General features: G+C 30.6%; 1 protein-coding gene across 2 annotated transcripts in view; it reads right to left on the reverse strand.

Moving 5' to 3' along the window:
- LOC110019377 (ubiquitin domain-containing protein 1-like) overlaps window positions 1–19,305 on the reverse strand; it is a 32,049-nt gene that overhangs the window by 9,246 nt on the left and 3,498 nt on the right. Inside the window, exon 1 of one of the 2 annotated variants that reach the window (XM_020717018.1) lies at window positions 2,301–2,361. The exons of the other annotated variant lie outside the window; for it this stretch is intronic. Coding sequence (XP_020572677.1) covers window positions 2,301–2,337 — 37 coding nt within the window. The 5' untranslated portion in view covers window positions 2,338–2,361. Of the gene's footprint in view, window positions 1–2,300; window positions 2,362–19,305 lie in introns of those variants that run through there. 2 annotated transcript variants of the gene reach the window in all.

A 19,305-nucleotide genomic window follows, 5' to 3' on the forward strand; every position in this document is an offset into this window, starting at 1 on the left:
CTTAATGTTTGTGTAACTAAAATTAAAAAAAAACAACCATTGGGTTACATCAATGGTTTTGTATTTCTTCTATCGGTTTGTGATCCACCAATACATTTTGAAATTTCCCAAAGTGATCAATTTTAAAATAATTCATCATGTTTAACGCAGATCTGGTTTTATGAGCACACTTCCTTGGTCCTCCCAGCATTGCCTCAAGCTAGACCAAGAATGCTGAGGTGGTCAAATGTTATGTGGAATACTCTGAAGATTCAGGTAGCCTTTGAGAGGATTAAATCTGCCGATATCAGCAATTTAGTTTTTTATTCCATAGAATTTATTTTGTTCACGTGATACTTTCATTGATTTTGACTCTATGTAATGTCTTGCAGGTTTTTGATTATTTTCTTAAAATTTTAGATAGCGAGCATCATCTCCTTGGCTCTCCATTACAAGAACCATTCAGTCCTGAGAAATATCTCACACAAAAGAACGTCATATCCCAACCACAATCGCCCACATTCATTGGTACTGCTGAGGCTATAGTTTCTTATCGTACCAGTCCTCCACCACATGACGAGAAGCATCAACATACTACCTCTAGTACTGGATTTGAAGAAATCCATGAATTACTCAAAGAGCATCATAAACTGTTCGTGGAATTTCAAATCTCAGTACATAATCATCTTACAAAGCTGGAGAGTACAATGACAGATTTAAAAGATTTAAAATCAGAAGTTAAAGAAATAAATAAACCTCTAAAACAACCCGTTAAAATGGGTGCAACAAAATGGGTGCAACAGTCCCCGCTAGGGAGCCTAATTCATAGAATTAATGCAAGAAAGGAGAGAATAAAAAGGATTCTCAGTTCCCCATTTTTAGTATTTGAACGGAAGAAGCTAAAACCAAGTCAGGAAGTCGTTGAAGAGCATGAAGAGGTTGAAGTTCTTCCTTACTAACTGAACTAATAATATTTTTTATTTAACATATTGATATTGTGCGTACAGATGAAGTAAATAAATTTAATCAGTAAGTCATAACTGTGTATAGTAAGGTTGCTGATGAAGCTCTGCAAACACCATCAGTGGATAAACACGACGATCAAGAACAATATGACATGCATTATGTTGATGAAGACTACCCTGATAAGGTACATAACACTTCCTTTAATTGTCCAAACGGAATGTTTAAATATTTTCATCTTACAATGTTTGTGTATTGCTTATAGGTATGTTCAGCCCCACTTACGGTCGATTTTCCTGCCAGAGATTAAATTCCAGATTATATGCGGGAATCAATCGATATTTGTTGTAATAAATTCACCGACATGTAAGTATAAAATTTTAATTATTGATTATCTTTTAATCTTCTACTTATTAAATATTTAAAATGCAGGGGTGACTTAATAATTGATATGAGAAATGTATCGTTAACCCGACGTTATCTTATTGAATTACTCAGCAACGGGTAGTTAGGAAACAAACATGTTGACTGTTTCGCTATGTTAATGGAACATAAGAGGAGCAATAATCCGGAACTATACCGAGCTTACCTATATGTATCTCCATGTCACTGAGTAAATTTTGAAATTCATGTGTCGTAATCAGAGATTACATTGGGGTTACATGGAGGTTACAATAACGGGTCGGGTCGACGGGTCGGGCACTATAAAAGGTCTATTTGTATTAGGTGCCGACTTAGCCGACGTGTCTTTCGGTGATTCGCTATCGCACGCAGCGCTGCGTGCGTCTTATGTACCCAAATTTTTTCTGTGAGCTAGGGCAGCCGACCAAGGGTTATAAAAGGTAAATGAGTAATCATATATTGCTAAAATATGTGGGTTAATATATATGTTATTAAGCATTAATAGTGGTTTAATTACATAAGGCTTGATAAATTATTGGAAATTAGAAAGATGTCAAATCAAGACATCCAAAAAGGACAAGGAAAACAATTATAAATTTTATGAGTTAAGTATATAAATTAGTTTAATTAAAGGTGGTATTAATTTTATATCAAGCGATTTTAATTTATGAAGCCTATGAATTAAAGTGTTGGGGGAAGTGCTAGGAGAAGTGAAATGAAGGAATAAGCATTTTCAGATATCTTCTAAGTCAAGGTGAGTAGTTATTTTTTTATAAGTATTAAATTTAAAAGTTTATTAAATAAATAATTTCTTTAATGTTTTATAAAATTGTCTCTGTATGCATGTTGTAGCTTAATAATGAAAGAAAAATGAAAAAGAATTACTAATGTCTTTAAAATGATGTACTTTAAATGAAATGAAATGAAAGTTAAATATTTAAGTTATAAAGGATTACCTCGAGATAATACTAGAATGAAATGCAATGTACACATGCACGTTAAAGGAAATGACAAATGTGGGTCTTCAGGTGACCTTCGGGTATATTTTTCAAGGTGTCTTCAGACACATTTTGAGGGTGCCTTTGGACACCATTTTGAAGAAACCTTCGGATATGACGGTAATCCTGAGATGATTATTAAACAAGTTAAATTGATAAATATTTAAAATGAAAAGTGAGACAAATTTTTAAAGTTTTAATGAAATAAACTGCATTTTCTTTTGATCATTCATGCATAGCATATCATAAAAATTTAATATATATTAGATTATAATTACTCACTAAGTACAGATGTACTTAAAATTGCAATTAATATTTTCTTTCAGGAGAAGAAAAAGTCTAGGTGATATGTCTAGTAGGCAAGACTTGATTTACAGAAGAATAACCACTGCTACTGATAGATATTAGTTTATGATATGACTTTAGTTTCTTTTATTGTTTACATCTGATTAGAGACATTTTATATGTTAGTGTGAGATGTTTTTTTATTATGATGTTGTATTTGGATGGTTAAAATTTTATTGCACATTGTGGATTAGTGGCTTTTTTATATATATTTGAACTTACTTAAAATTTTGAAAAGTAAAATGAAATGTTAATACCGTCCAACTGTAGTTCCCTCCTAAGTTAATTCTAAGCACTGCGTTGTGATATAGACGTTCTCCCAAATTGTGGCAACAAATAGGTTAGGTTGGCTAAGACATTATCCAAAGTGATGTAACATAATTTAACAAAATTTTATTAACAATAAAACAAAGGTTAACTTGATTAAAATTAAGTATGGAATTGTTGCATTAAATTTGAACACATTGAATTTGAAGACGAGAATTGCTAGACACAATGACTATGAGAACGATAAATATTGATGGTTTGAAAGATATTAATTGGAAAAGAGAAACTTGAGAATGCTATCAAAGGTTATATATCTATTGACAGGTCAATAATATAGTTAAGGCATGGATAGTAGTGGGGAAACTGTTGAAAGATGAGATTATTGATTGAAATAGGGATAATAAAACAAATAATTTTATGAGTTTATTTGTTAATGAAAATTTGATAATGTGATTAATGCTTTAGATTCTCTAATGTGATAAAGAGATGATATAAAAAAATCAATTTTAGGAAAAGAGGAATGAATTATTACAATACATACATGAGAAAGAGCAAATAAATGAATAATCATCAAGGACGGCTTAAATGAACCTATTAGAGAATTGGGTTATGAGATTTAGAATTGGGATAACATTCATGATGAATATAGAATGCGAGATACAAATATGATGATAGAAATTATACCCACCTAATTTTCTAGCAGCATCTCATTTGGTAATAACAAATACATATTTAAGGAAATTAGAAATATCACTTAATTATTATTTAAAGAGATTTAACCAACACATAATAAATAGATATCTTCATACATGAAAGAAAAAAAATATCTATTTGCAATATTGTAAGATGATTCCACGAGAAAACTCAATCCAATAATTAGTAGTTATAGTTGCTTATCTTAAGCTGTATGGAAAATAAACAAACTCCTATAGTAGATAGTGAAAATTGTATCACAACCCGGTATGAGACTTAGAATTAATCATAGCAAAAACTTACAGTCGAATAACAGAATATTTTTTTTTATTCTATTTCTATCACTAATACTTTAATATACACATACTAATTGAATTATGCCACTAAAAGAAGTAATTTAATTAATAATTAAATATATACCTTTCTAGTTGTTAAACTCGTGTTCTGTACACATTGGTTATTTTTATATTCACATTATTCAAAAGCTTAAAACCTGAAAAAATATTAAAACATAATAAGTTATCTAAAAATAACTCAGTGGAGCAATCAGACTTATAAGCTACAGTTACACAAAGAAAAGAAAACAATATCTATATATTTCATTATTAAAACTCATATAATAATTTAATGTTTGTATTATTGACATCTACTCCATGAAAATAATCGAATTCTATATGTACTAATTTTAAATTTACTTTTACTTTATAATCTTAACTTTCACAATCATTTTAGGAACACCATCAAAACATAACCAAACACACATCTGGTTAATATTATCCTATTGGCACAGCGGTCAGTGATTTAAATTACACAATTGACTGAGATGAAAAGATGTCTACTTGCCCCTAGTTGATATTCTCTCGTCGGTATAACAGTTAGCAGTCTAAATATGACAATTGTCTGAGGTGGTATAAAATATCTACACACGTGGGTACACTGGTGTCCCTTTCCTGTACCATAAGCGGTGAACTCCTCTTAAAATGCACATACAAGCATTCATGGATAGAATATTTTCATTTCAACCTTCATAGCACACAAATTTTTCTTTTGCGTTGATCTAATAATGAATAAATGCACGTTTACTAAAATTAAAATGACATGTACTTGTCTAATAACTATAGATAAATCATTATGTAATTATTTATGCAGGACTCTTAAAATGTATATTTCTAAAGCTCATTTAATATTATAATGTATGCATCTCTATTAAAATCAAAAGCATGCAAAAATGTAATAGCTTTATATGAAATTCATTGTGTAACCTTTTAACATGCATTTTTCTTATCTAACAATATGAATAATATGTTATAATCTAAATCTCACTGAAATAAAGCATAATTGAAATCAAACATATATTTAGAATTAATTAAAAATAATAAAATTTAAAAAATATAATTATTCATCTCAATCTTAGATGATTTATTTGCTCTTAACTTCTAAAACCTCCTTCAAATTTACATATAATAAATAAAATAAAACATTTAATAAATTTATCTCACATTACTTAATTATATTTTAGTTATTTATAGTTAAATTTCCTCATTCTAATTATGAGTTTAAATCCTTAAACTTTAAGTTTGATTATTGTAATTAATACTAATATTAAATGACAATAATTTAAACATATTACTTTGAAAATTAAACTACAATTTCTTAATCTCTTCTTTTGCACAAATCACCAATCTCGATCTCACATATTCGTTTAATTTAATTTTTTAACCAATTTTAATTACTAACATTAATTACCATAATTTAATATAAGTTAATAACATTTAACTAATTAAACATAACAACTTATATAAATAAAAACATAATCTTACCTTCACTGTTTCCATTGTCGTTACTCCCTCTATATGATGGGTTTAATTCGACCTACCCTCCTTCCTTCGAGCTTCAACTCCACTCGCATGCAGAGCCGCCTTTAAGCTCCCCTTCTTTTCTTCCTCCATGTTTCCTTCATTCACCTAACGGATGCATGCAACAACGTTCCCAGACTTCCGCTTCAGTTCTCCACTTCCTGCACAAAAATCTCTTCCATTTTCCTTCGCACAAAAACACGCATGGAGTTCACCTCCAAGCCCACAAACAAACTTTGTCCTCCTTTCCTTGACTATTTGGCTTTTCCCGCATGTGGTGCCGACTCCTTCGATGTCTTCTCTTTTAGCTAGGGTTTCTCCTCTTCTCCTTGTCTCCTTTCTTCTCTCTCTCGTTCTCACCTCTCGCTCTCTCTAACTCCCTCTCGCTCTCTTGCTCGCTAGTTTGAATGAGAGAATATAAGGACATGTGTTTTTTTTTTTATTTCTTATGAGCCTCGCATCTCCTTTGAACTTAGCTATTATCTATTTATTTATTATTTTTAACAAGTTATTACAATCACTCATAAAATTTCGTCCTTTAAATTTATGAATTTCTCATAAGACATTTCACATTATGTAATTAAAACAAAACTATTCAATTTACTATGAAAATATAAATCTTGTTAACAACTATCAAAACTAGATATGGTAATTGGAACATTTGAGATTAAATAATCTCCTAACATTTGAAACACAACGACATAACAACGCATCTAAAACGGTGTAACACAAATAACACTCATTATAAACATTCATTAAACTCTATGCATCACCATCCGTAGCAACTGGTTCTTCAGGTTCCTGATGAGTTAAAGAGAAAACTCTACGTTGAATGTTCTTCCTTTGTTGATCGTTCTGAGTCGCTATATTAGCTTCCATAATTTTACATCTCTCCTGAAAATTTTTCTGTGTTAAATCTCTTCCTGAGGAGGTGTTTGGTAGCACATTTTAACTTAAATTCAGCAAAAAAAAAATGAAAACTAAATCCAACTCTTCGTTAAACCAAGTTTATTCATGTTCTGTCTTCTCTAAAGTAGTTATGTCTGCAACTAGATTTAATAAATCCCACAGAGAGACGGATTTAATGGATTTATGTTGTTGTTGCTTGTGATCTTCGCTCTCGTTATGAGCTCGCTAAAAAACCAGATTTAATAAATCCTACTTGACGTAAATCCAACCTGCAGCCAAACACCCCCCGAGTTAGCATTTCATGTAAATCTCTTAGGAGAATTTGGGCATTTCTTCATCTGATGTCCAGGTTGTCTGCAAAAATAATATATTTTTAAACCAAATAAACATTCACCACAGTGTAGCTTCCCACACTTCTAACAAGGCTCTGTGTAGTGCTGCTAATAGGCTGACTATTAACCCCATCAGTATATGCTTAATCTTCTTCTCATTAAACTCTCCATAAAGAATTGTTGGTATCATTGCTTCAAGTTCTTTCTCTTGTGTGAGTCCTTGCGCTTTTGAGTCTGCTGAAAAATCAATTTCCACCCATCAAGCCCTCTCCACTCCATTGAACAGTCTTCAATCCCAAGTAGCACTAGTGGTTGCCTCGAATCTTTCAATCCAGAAAGGAACATGTGGCATTTTGCCTACATATTTGGAATGAACTGTGGTGTGTACCTCAACAACATAGTAAATTCCGCTTCATATTGCATAACAGGTCGATCTACAAGCACCAATCTGATAAATTTAACACGTATTTGCCTTCTAACCCAAATATGGAACTCATCCTACTCTATCAATTCATTAGCTTTACCTCCAAATTTCTACTACAACTGTCCTCGTCACCATCTCTCTGCTTATCCCTCAAAAGCAAAAGTGTCAAGTATAACTCTCCTCTCTAGTAGACAAAACAGCTCATCTGTAATCTTTTCCACTGTCAAGAACCAGTCTCAGTATCCACTAAACTCCCTCCTCTATAAAAGAGAGGTGACCTCATATCTTGAAACTTCTTCAAATTTTGTCAATCTAGGCTTCCCCCACTAAAATCAAACTGAGATTAAAAGTTCTAATCATGTGAGTCACTGCAGTCATCATCTCAACAAAAGTATCTGTATTCACTATAATATTTTGAGGCATGCAAGTTTCTACCACATTATCGCTAACTTCTTATGCCCGATTTTCATATTTCTTAAATAACAACAAAATAATTTAATTAGACTCAATTATAACTTTAACTTCTATTATTTATAACTTAATTCAATCATCCTAATAACACTTTTATCAAAATTCATGCTAATTAATCTAAATCATGCTCTGATATCATATTTATCACGATCTGGCCAGGAACTTGGAATTAACAAAGGAGAGAACGGATGATCAGACAATAAAATTAAATTTTATATTATTTTATTTCTATCACTAATAGTTTAATACTTGGATAATAATTGAAAAATGACCACTAAAAGAAGCAATTTAATTAACAATTAAATATTTACCTTTCTAGTTGTTAAACATGCCTTTGTAAACATTGGTTCTTCTATTCATTTTATTCAAGAACTTAAAACCTGAAAAAAATATTGAAATAACATAATGAGCTATCTAAAGATAATCCAGTAGACTATTCATACTTCAAAACTACAGTAATCTAAAAAAAAGAAAAAAAAATGTATGCTGGTTTTTCATAATTCATTATAAAAAATTAATATAATAATTTTATTTATTTATTTTTGACATTTACTCAATGAAAGTAATCTAAATTTCTATATGCATTAACTTTACACTTATTTTCAAGATTTAATATTTAACTTTACTTTTACTTTATACTCTTATCTTTTACATCCATCTTGTGAGCACTGTCAAAATATAATCTAATACACCCCTAACCGATATTATCTTATCGGCATAGTGGCACGCGATCTAAACTATACGATTATCTGAGGTAGAAAGATGTCTGCTTCTAGTTAGTGATCGAAATATCACAATTGTTTGAGGTGGTAGAAAAATACTTGCACGGTTTCACTGTTGTACCTTATCTGTACCATAAAGAGGTGAACTCCTATTAACATGTACATACAAGCATTCATATATATAATATTTTCATTTTATTTTTCATAGCACACATAATTTTCTTTTGCATTCATCAACTCGTGAACAAATGCATGTTTACTAGAATTAAATGGCATATAGCAATCTAATAACTTCATAGGTAAACTATTATGTAATTATTTATGCAGGATTATTAATATGCACATTTCAAAAGTCATTTAAAATTATATTGCATAGATCTCTATTAGAATCTAAAAGTATGCAATAATCTAATAATTTTATAGAAAATTTATTGTGCAATTATTTAACATGCATATTTTCCTATCTAATAATATGCAGAATATGTTATAATCTAAATCTCACAATAATAAAGCATAGTTGAAATCAGACATATTTAAAAATAATAAAAAATCATTGAAATATAGAAATATATTTACTAACATCGATCCTAGACGATATTTTTGCTCTTAACTTCTCACAACCCCTTCTGGTCAACACCTATAATATATAAAATATTGCATTTAATAAATTTATCTCACATTACTTAATTATATTTTAGTTATTTATATTTAAATTTCCTCATTTTGATTATAAGTTTAAGCCCTTAAATTAAGTTTAATTATTGCAATTAATACCAATATTAAATAACAATAATTTAAACAAATTACTTTTGAAAATAAAACTATAACCTTTCTTCAGTTTCTCTTCTTTTACACAAGCCACCAATCTTGATCTCACCTAGTAATTTAGTTTGGTGGGTTGATTAACTTTAATCAATGATATTAATTATTATAATTTAATATAAGTTAATAACATTTAATTAAATAAATATAACAGTTTATAAAAATAAAACCACAATCTTACCTTCATTATTTCCACTATCGCTACTCCTCTCTACATCTTGGGTTTGATTCAACCTCCCATTCTTCTTCCTTCATGCGGCTCAACTCCTCCACCCGTACGTAGAGCCACCTTTGACCTCCGATTATTTTCTTCATCTTTGTTTTCTTCATTCACCTACCGGATGCATGCAACAACGTTCCCAACATCAGCTTCAGTTCTCCACTTCTCACACTAAACCCTCTTCCCTTTTCCTTCACACTGAAATACGCATAAAGTTTACCTCCAAGCACATGACACACTTCGTCCTCTCCTTGATGGGGTTCGGCTAGGGTTTCTTTCACACAACATTAACTTCCAAGCCCGAGATGAACATGACTTTTCTTCTTTTGGCTTCAACTTCGACTTCAACCGTTCCTCCTGCAAGGATGATGCCACCACACTTCCTTCTCATAAGCAATTGAATGTGATGACAGCTTCCATCGTGTAGGACATCTTCGACGTCTCCTCCTTCGGCTAGGGTTTCTCCTCTTCGTCTCCTTTCTTCCTTCTCTTTCTCTTGTTTTCGCCTCTAGCTCTCTCTCTCTCTCTACCTTCCTCTCCCTTTCTCGTGCTCGCTTGTTCGAATGAGGGAAAATATGAGGATAAGCGCTCTTTTTAATTTCTCAAAAGGGTCGTGTCTCCTTCGAACTACATGTATTATTTATTTTTTTTAATAGATTATTACAAATTGAATGCTTAAAAGTAGTAAATATTCTAACATTGGTTGGTAAGAGAAATAAATTGAAATTCTTTCGGTGGGTTATACCGAATATGGTATAAGATGACTAATTTCCTAAGAAGATTGATCTTGAAGTTTTAAGTACGGCAAGAGATAATCATACATTAGTGAGGATACTTGGTGATTAAATAAGAAGATATACATCGTTATTAAAAAAATGTGTTCTTTTGAAGAGCAGCAAATTTTAAAATTATTAAAGCTATAGCAATTACAAGAAAGCAAGAAATTTTCGAAAAAAAGTGAAGAAAGAAACGCTGAAACTTCTATTGATTTACAGAATAGGCTATACATTTAGGAAGTAGAAAAGGAGAAATAGAAAATAGTTGGGACATAAGATAACAACTCTAGAGGCTATGATCATATTAGATGATTTAAAAGCAAAAATAATTTGGAATTTAAATAACGAAGTTATAAATAAATTAAAAAAAATGCTAGTTTGAAATACTAATAAAAGAGAATTGTAAAGAAGAAATTCATTTAAAAAAATAAAGAATATAATATTGACATACATTATAAATTAATTTAAAAAAACAGGATTTATGTCCACAAAAAAAATGCATAAAGGAGAAGATCAGGTACAATGAGGAACTTGGGATTTGAAGTTTTATGGGCAATATTATAGTGATTTAGTTAACAAAGTCAAACATTTTTAACGTCTTTGCAAATTAAGATGTCAGGTAATTGGACAAGAAGTTTTTTTGTGCCAATACTTAGAAAGAAATTTTTTATTTTTATTGTTGTATTAGTAAAAAAAAAAGTTGATGAGGCGTTAAAGAAAACCAACGGTCAAAATCAATAGAATCTGATGATATTGCAATTGTGTGGAAGTAATTAGAAGATTTGTGAATTCTTTGGCTTACTAAACTCTTTAATATTATTTTGAAAACTAAAAAGATGCCTGAAGAGCGGATGAAGAGTATTTTGGTTCCTATTTTTAAGAATAAAAGGCATGCACAAGGTGTGCAAATTATAGAGGAATAAAGTTGATACGTTATACTTTAAAATTATTGGAGAAGGTAATTGAACATAAGTTAAGATCGTGTTACATAAATTTTTCAAAATCAAATTGGATTTATGTCGGGCAAGTCTACTCTGGAAGCTATACATTATTGAGAGGTTTCACAGAGAAGTATAGAAAGGATAATGAGAATCTAAATATGATTTTTATTGATTTAGAAAAAAACTTACGCTGAGGTTCCAAGAGAAATCCTTTGAAGAGTTCTAGAGAAGAAATATATCGTTATCACTTATATTCAAGTCATTAAACATAGGTATGGTAGAGTTATTACTTGTGTTCGAACAAAAAGAGGATTGACCATATATTTTACTATTTCAGTTGGATTACACCAAGGATCAACTCCCCGGGATCGACATTAAGCTCATATCTTTTTGCTTTAGTTATGGATGTTCTTACTGGACATTTACAGGAGGATGTACCTTGGTGTATGGCTTTCACAGACGATATCCTTTGTGTTGATAAGAGTAGAAAAAGAGTTCGGGAAAAACTTAAATTAAGGATGTCTACATAACTAAAACGGAATACATGAAATGTAATTTTAGTAGTAGTAGTTTTAGAGGCAGGGGTTTTATTATGAGTGATCAAATCATTAAAATGTATTAATACTTTAAATATCTCGGATCTATTGTTCAAAGTGATGGTGATATAGATGGGGATGTTATTGGTGGAATTCAAGTTGGTTAGTTGAAGTGCAAGAATGCTTCGGGCCTATTGTGTGATAGAAAAGTACCGCTTAAACTGAATGCAATGTCTATGGCGCATTATGTTAGGCCTTTAAAAGAGAAGCATAAAGCAAAGTTAAGAGTTGTCGAGATGAGAATGCTTAGGTAGATGGGTGGCTTGACACTTAGACACAAAATGCAAAATGAATATATCCGTGATATGATTTGGTGCAGCTCCAGTGGCGGCCAAAACTGGAATTATGAGTGATCAAATCATTAAAATGTATTAATACTTTAAATATCTCTGATCTATTGTTCAAAGTGATGGTGATATAGATGGGGATGTTATTGGTGGAATTCAAGTTGGTTAGTTGAAGTGCAAGAATGGCATATTGCATAAAACTGATCTTATTTTATTAGAATTAAATGAAAATATGACATTCAATAGGATGCAATGGAGAAAAAGGATTCATGTTGCCGACCCCACTAAGTCGGATAAAGTTTTTTGTTATTGTTGTTGTTGTATTTAAAAAGAAAGAAAATGCTCTATGTTATTTATAAAAGAAATAAACTAATGGGTCAGATAACGATGTTAAAGAAGAGAATAATGGCAAGCGAGCTTAAAATTTTTGGTTAAATCAAAGAAACAATTTGTTTCCATTCCAAAAAAATTCCGGGAAAAAGCAATTTGTTAAGAAAAATTAACAAAATGCTAAAAAAGATAGTGGAGGGATCTTCAATATGATTTTTATGATCTTCATAAGCTACATTGTTGATTACCAAAAATATTGATTTGTTGAGCATTAAGAAAAAAGATGTGTTAAAATATGTTAAATTTATTAAGATATATATATATATATATATATATATATATATCGAAATATTAAGTAATTACAAAGATCCTCAAAAAAATATTTGAAGTGTGATGATTTGGTGTGTATTTTAAATTAAACATAGGTGAGCCATTTGTGGCACAAGTGAAAAGTTAAAATTGTGAAGAAAGAGATTAGAAGTCAAAATGCTCAAGACTAGTGGCTTTGAAGCAATTAAAAATTAAAATCATTAGAGGATAAAATTATACCAAGATATGATAAAATAAATATCTCGGATCTATTCTATAAGAAAATAAGAATATATGTAATAATATAACTACTATAATTAAGTTTAGGATTTTATAAGCGCCTCGTGAGGATTATGAAATAAGGTAACAGCATGAAGACAAAAAAAGTAAATTTTATGAGACTATATTAAGCTATTTATGCTATATGAATACAAATAGTAGGGAGAAAGAAAGTCACTAATAATTAAGTCTGGCAAGGTATAACTGAGAATTTTCTAATAAATGTTCGATAGAACTTCAAATAAAATATAAAAAAAATGATTATATAAAAAGGATGTTGGAAGAAACATCTGCTGAAATAAGATAAGGAAAATAAACTAGATGGTTTGAAAAGGTGCAACCAAAGGTATAAGCTATAATATGGGCAAATAAAATTATTGTCAAATTTAAAAAAAGAAAAACAAAAAAGTAGCAACAAAGGTAGCATATATAAAAGTTGATAATAAAAATGTGTAGAATAGAAAAAACAACACATGCAAGTCTCAACAGAACAAAAACAAATAAAGACTTATAGAGTTAACCTCAACCAGTTGAGATAAGGCAAATAGAAAATGTTGAAGATAGTACTTTTAACAAAAAAATTATTATTAAAACAATAATATTCCCAATGAAAATAATCTAGAATAAGCGACAGACGTGAAAGTTTCATCAGAATTAAAAATATAAATCTACCTGAGCTTAAAATACATAATAATGGCTAACCTACTCCTAAAAATTCAATAACTATCAATATATAAAATAACTACAACAACATCAGTATACTAATATTAAAATAATGAACAAATAAATATGTCTCCAAAACCAATCTAAAGCTTATTAATACTATTAGAATCCACTAACCTCGATAAAAGCATTATTATAAAAGATAAATAATCAATTAGAGTTATAAAATAGTTAAGTTTATTGTTTAATTACATTAATTGATGGTTATTGAATAGTCAAGTTATTTAAAAATTATTAAATTTGATTAAATTTAAATTAATGGTTTTGTCTATTAAGATTTGAAGAGAAGCAAGAGAGATTCAAGCCACATGTTAAGTGAATTGTCTAATGAAACCCTAATCTAATAGCATATAAAATGATTGGAGATAAAACTTTTAGGTACCAGCATCAACTATTAACCTTTCCATAATCTAATAGATGTGCTTAACATAAATTTCACGATAGAATACCTTTGAAATTTGTTATTTGTAGGTAACAAACAAAACAATTGAAATTAGTTTTTTTTCAAAAAAAATCAAATATTATAATAAGAAAATGATAGAAGTACGTCAAGGAAAATAAATTAGAATTGTCAAAATAAAATAAAATAAAATAACATCTACAAAGAAAAATTAAAGTGAGCCTAAGGATAAAATCACAAGATACTTTAAAACTATAGAGTGGCACATCTAGATTTTCTAGCTTGAAGTCTGGTTAAGGTATTGAAATGATGATTCTTTATTTATTTATTTATTTTTCCCTCATCTGATAAGTAGAAACTGAAATCTTCTATCCACTAACGAGTCAACACAATGAGTACTCTCATCTGAGACATGAATAACAAGTATCACAGTCACCATTGTAATCACAACTTCGAGGGGTTGGAAAATCTATTGTTAGTACTGGGTTTGGATCAATGAAAAGATGTAGGGGTGAAAAAAAAAAAAGCTACTGCCGCATGGCAAGAAAGAGAATGATCCTAGATGTTCAAATGAAAAGTTGATCCCACCTTATGAGTATAGAAATGCTCTAATTGAAATGCTTCCAGAATGATTGTAGGTTGGCTCTGGACCTGTAGCAGTGTTATTTGTATTTGAAAAATTGATTTCATTAATATTGGACGAGCCTTGAAACATTTAAAAAAACTATATCAAAAATTTGTGGAGGATAAACAGTATGATGGAATGCCTTCAAATTTAAGTTTTTGCTAATACCCATAAGTAGAGGAATCAATCCACACTTCTTTTTCTGAGTAGTAACATTTAGTTCAACTAGGACACGGGCTACTGATGGTCTTGGGAAACAAGCAGTAGCATTATCTACTTATAAGGGTTTACCAAATAATGATCCTAATTAATTTAGTGAGGATTGGTTAAAATAAAGTAGTTAAAGTTGAGAAAACAATATCCAGACTAGAGTGATTGGACGTTCATTTGAATAGTCAAAATGACGCAACCATTTTAGCATACACATTGCCAATGCAATAATATAATGTTCACCAAGAAAAAAGCTTGGTGTAGTCAGCTACTAAGGTAGTCTGTACATGATATGATGTGAATCGACGAGCCCAACAGAATAGGTATCAACCAATTATAAATCAGACAAAAAACTATTAATGATTTTCATGTTAGTACGACTCGAAGAAAATTGACCAATAATAAAAAAGCAAAGAGGCTTAGCAAACTCGATGATCTCTTCATCAAAGCAGACAAGAACAATTTTTTCTTGATATTAGAAAGGATGCTTATGAGATTGTGGGAATGATATTCATGTTTATGAGATTGTGGGATTGATATTCATTGAAGAATAAGAAAAATGAATGTTTGATGAACATGAATGAATTCTTTTAATTAGCCCTTCAATAATATCTACAAAATAGCAAAGGTGTTCAGTAGAAAAAGGTATAATTAAAATAACTTGGGGAGGGAGGTATTACTAGCCTAATGGTTATTTTGACCACAACCCTTGGAAGGGCAGAACAAGGGTAAAAAGGAGGAGCTTGTTGAAGAATCGGTGGCAAAGAAGATTGACCTGGGTTGGAAAGCAGAATGTTAGGTAGAGCACCGGCTGGAGATGAAAGAATAAAAGAACAATGGTGACAAAGACGAGAGGTAAAACAAAAATTCACCGAAGGTGAGGAAAAAGGAGAAAAAGGCCTACAAATCATAGAATCATAATAAAGTAAAAAAGGGCACTCTTATAGAAGTAGGAATGTCACAAGTGACAGAAACCAATTTCATGAGGCGTCAGAAAAAATGTGAGCGCTCAATAACAAAAGCCTATGAGGCTGAAGGGATGGGTAACTAAGCACCAGCCAAAATGCATGATCGAGAGGCTCTGAAATAAACATAGGTTGGGCAATGTGACCATGCTCTAACGCAGATTAGAAACGATCCCCGCGAACATGAGTAAAGTGCAGGCGTGCCACATGCGGATGATCGCAACTAGGGCAAATACAAGCAAGACATGCGGAATGAAATGCATAAAGAGTGGAGTGAATGGTAGGAGAGATAGAAAGTGAAACTATTCATCAAGCGAATTTAATTTCAAAACTGTGATATTTAATTTCACTAACTATAAACAAAAAAAATGAGACAATGATTAAGGATGATTAGATAATTATGTGTTGTAGGTGTAGATGTACTAATCTAATGTAAAAAAGATTGTCACTATTAGAGTTAAATTTAGCTGGTTAAAATAAAAAGCCCCCTTCTGCATCATGGTATAAAGAAAATCATGAAGCCTAAAGAGATAATTTCTAATAAACAACGATACGATGCTTAAAGTGTTTGGCAAATTCATTAGTAACCAAGCAGCATTGGGAGAAATAATGATTTTATGATGGGTATGTAATAAACTATAAAGCATGAAATGTGGAATGATTATATTAGAGACAATATGAGTAGAGTTTATTGGTGGGAAAATAAATAACAAATAGAGTTAGTAGTTTAAGCATACAAATTAAAAACTAAAAAAATGTATCAATATTAAAAGTAGATAAATTTTATGTGAAGTAAATTGAAGGATGAATCAAGGATTAAATGGGTAAAAATTGTTTAAATTTTTTTTTATAAACAAGAGTGAACATCACATAAAACATTTCCAATGAATGAAAGGTAAAAAAATAATTCATAAATACTAACCTAAGCAGCCAGGCAAAGCTTGTGTTGAGAATGGTTGTGATGACTACCTTAAATTTGTTAGCACTTCCAATAACTCTCACGCATAGAAAACATACATTCCATCTAATTGTTAAATCATATGTAAAAGAAGCATTCCGCAAGAAAATTTAAATGTGAGCAAATAATAAAAATCTCGTTTCCATCTTAAAGTCATAGAGAGGTGCAGAAAGCGGAAGAAAAGTTAACTATTAATCTATCTCTTTTCATGGACTCTTTATTCAAATATAGAGGATATAACAAGAAAAGATGCCGCAGATAAAGCACAAGACTATGAATATGAATATGATATACCAAAAGCAACAAAAAAAAAATTTCTTTGCATAAGTCATGACAATATTATTCTAAAAAAAATGTTAGGAATACAGAAACAAAACATTAATAGTTTACTTCAGAATTTCATTAGTATAGTTCACCATTATTTCATGTTCACCTTGTAAAAACTGGTTCCATTATATGTTAAAGAATCTAAAACATCTTAAATGTTAAAAGAAATCACCATGTGAAATGTATTGTTGCATTCATGTAATGCTTTCCACAGAATCCATAATCCATAAATAAATTAAAATTTATCAACCATAGCTTTATTTTTCATGCTTTTACTTGCCATCAATACAACAATGGGGAAAATCCTCTAATCAAAAGGATAAATCTCAACATAATTGTTGAATATTTAACAACTCGGCTTGCCCTGGTCCTGAAAGTAGGGCGCATAAATCATTATTCTCCATTTTGTCCTATTTGAGTGTCATATTTTCATTTAATTATAATAAATTAAGATGGGCTAAGAAGAACACATAAGTGACGAAGCAAGGGGTATATATATAATGATGCAAGTAATAGCAAGCCAATATAAAATAGGAGCAAGGACCTCTGGTAAGCAAGCAATGTCCCTCAAAGGAAAAGAGAGAGCATTAACATACCTCAAAAGAAGATAAATAAGAAGGGTACAACAAAAAATAGGAGAAGTCCTAAGATGATCCGGGGGAGGAGTCCTTTGATAAACAAAAATGATCATCACAATGGTCAACACAACTTAAAAGACTAGTCCCTAGATTAAAGAAGCCATATATCGCCTAAGGTGTTTTGTGCCATTCGTTGTTGTGAAACTAGACCCATCACTTGGTTAGCTTTATAATTTTTTTTTTGATGAACATCACTTTGTCAAACACAACACTGCCGTTGCCGGTCCCAAGCCCGGATGAGAAAAATGGAGGGTTGCGTTAGGTAGTCGACAGCCAGCGTAAAACTTGTCGAAAAAATCATGACATGAATCCTTTTGATCATTGTGTAAGTGCTAGGGCGTCCCCTGGAAGCGACACGCTGTATAACTTGAATACAATGAAAAGTGTGCAAGGGCCGCTACACCGGCGCCCGGGTGTAGTGTTAAATAAGCAAGGGTTCCCACATTACGGGCGAATGCGGGTAAAGAAGTTAGTCCATGAAACTAATGAAACTAATATTAGGATAGGATCTTGGAACATAGGCACTCTCAATGGTAAATTAATATATTATGATTCAGTTGATATTATGATTCATAGGAAAATTAATATCTTATATATTCAAGAAACTAAGTGGGTTGGAGAAAAGGCTAAGGAGATTGATAATTTAGGTCTAAAACTTTGATATTCCGGTAAGAGTCGCACTAGAAATGGTGTAGGTGTAATTATAGATAAGAGTTTAAAAGATAATGTTATAAAAATTAATAGAGTTGGTGATAGAATTATAGCCCTTAAGATTATCATTGATACTAAGATTTTTAATATTCTAAGTGTTTATGCTCCTCAAGTAGGTTTAGATACAGAGTCTAAAGATAAATTTTGGAATGACTTAGAAGACTTAATACAAATGATACCTCTTGAAGAAAGAATTATTATTGGAGGAGATTTAAATGGACATGTCGGTAGAGTGGTAGAAGATTTCAGAAATATTCATGGTGGCTACGGTTTTGGAGTAACTAATGAAGAAGGTAAAGTTATTTTAGATTTTGCTTTAGCGTTTGATTTTGTTATTACTAATACTTTATTCAAGAAAAGGGATGAACATCTTATTACTTATAAGAGTGGATCTAATAAAACACAAATTGATTATTTTCTTATGAGAAGAAGAGATCGTCGTGATTGTAATGATTGTAAAGTCATTCCAAGTGAAAATTTAAATACCCAACATCGTTTATTAGTTTTAGATTTTAAGATTAAGAGTTGTAAAATAAAAAATACTAGGACTCATCATTGCAGAATTAGATGGAGAAACTTAAAAGATACAAATAAAATTAATTTTATGAGTAAAATTCAAGATTTCAAAATTTGGGATATTCATGAAGAAGCAAATGTGATGTGGGATAAAGTAACAAACGCTATTAAACATGTAGCAAAAGATGTTCTTGGAGAATCAAAGGGAAAAATATTTACAAATAAAAATAGTTGGTGGTGGAATAATAATGTGCAAGAAAAGATAAAATATAAGAAGTTATGTTATAAAAATTGGTTAAAATGTAAAAGCT

The sequence above is a fragment of the Phalaenopsis equestris genome, unplaced genomic scaffold (genome assembly GCF_001263595.1).
Source record: "Phalaenopsis equestris unplaced genomic scaffold, ASM126359v1 Scaffold000054, whole genome shotgun sequence".
Classification (NCBI taxonomy): Eukaryota; Viridiplantae; Streptophyta; class Magnoliopsida; order Asparagales; family Orchidaceae; genus Phalaenopsis; species Phalaenopsis equestris.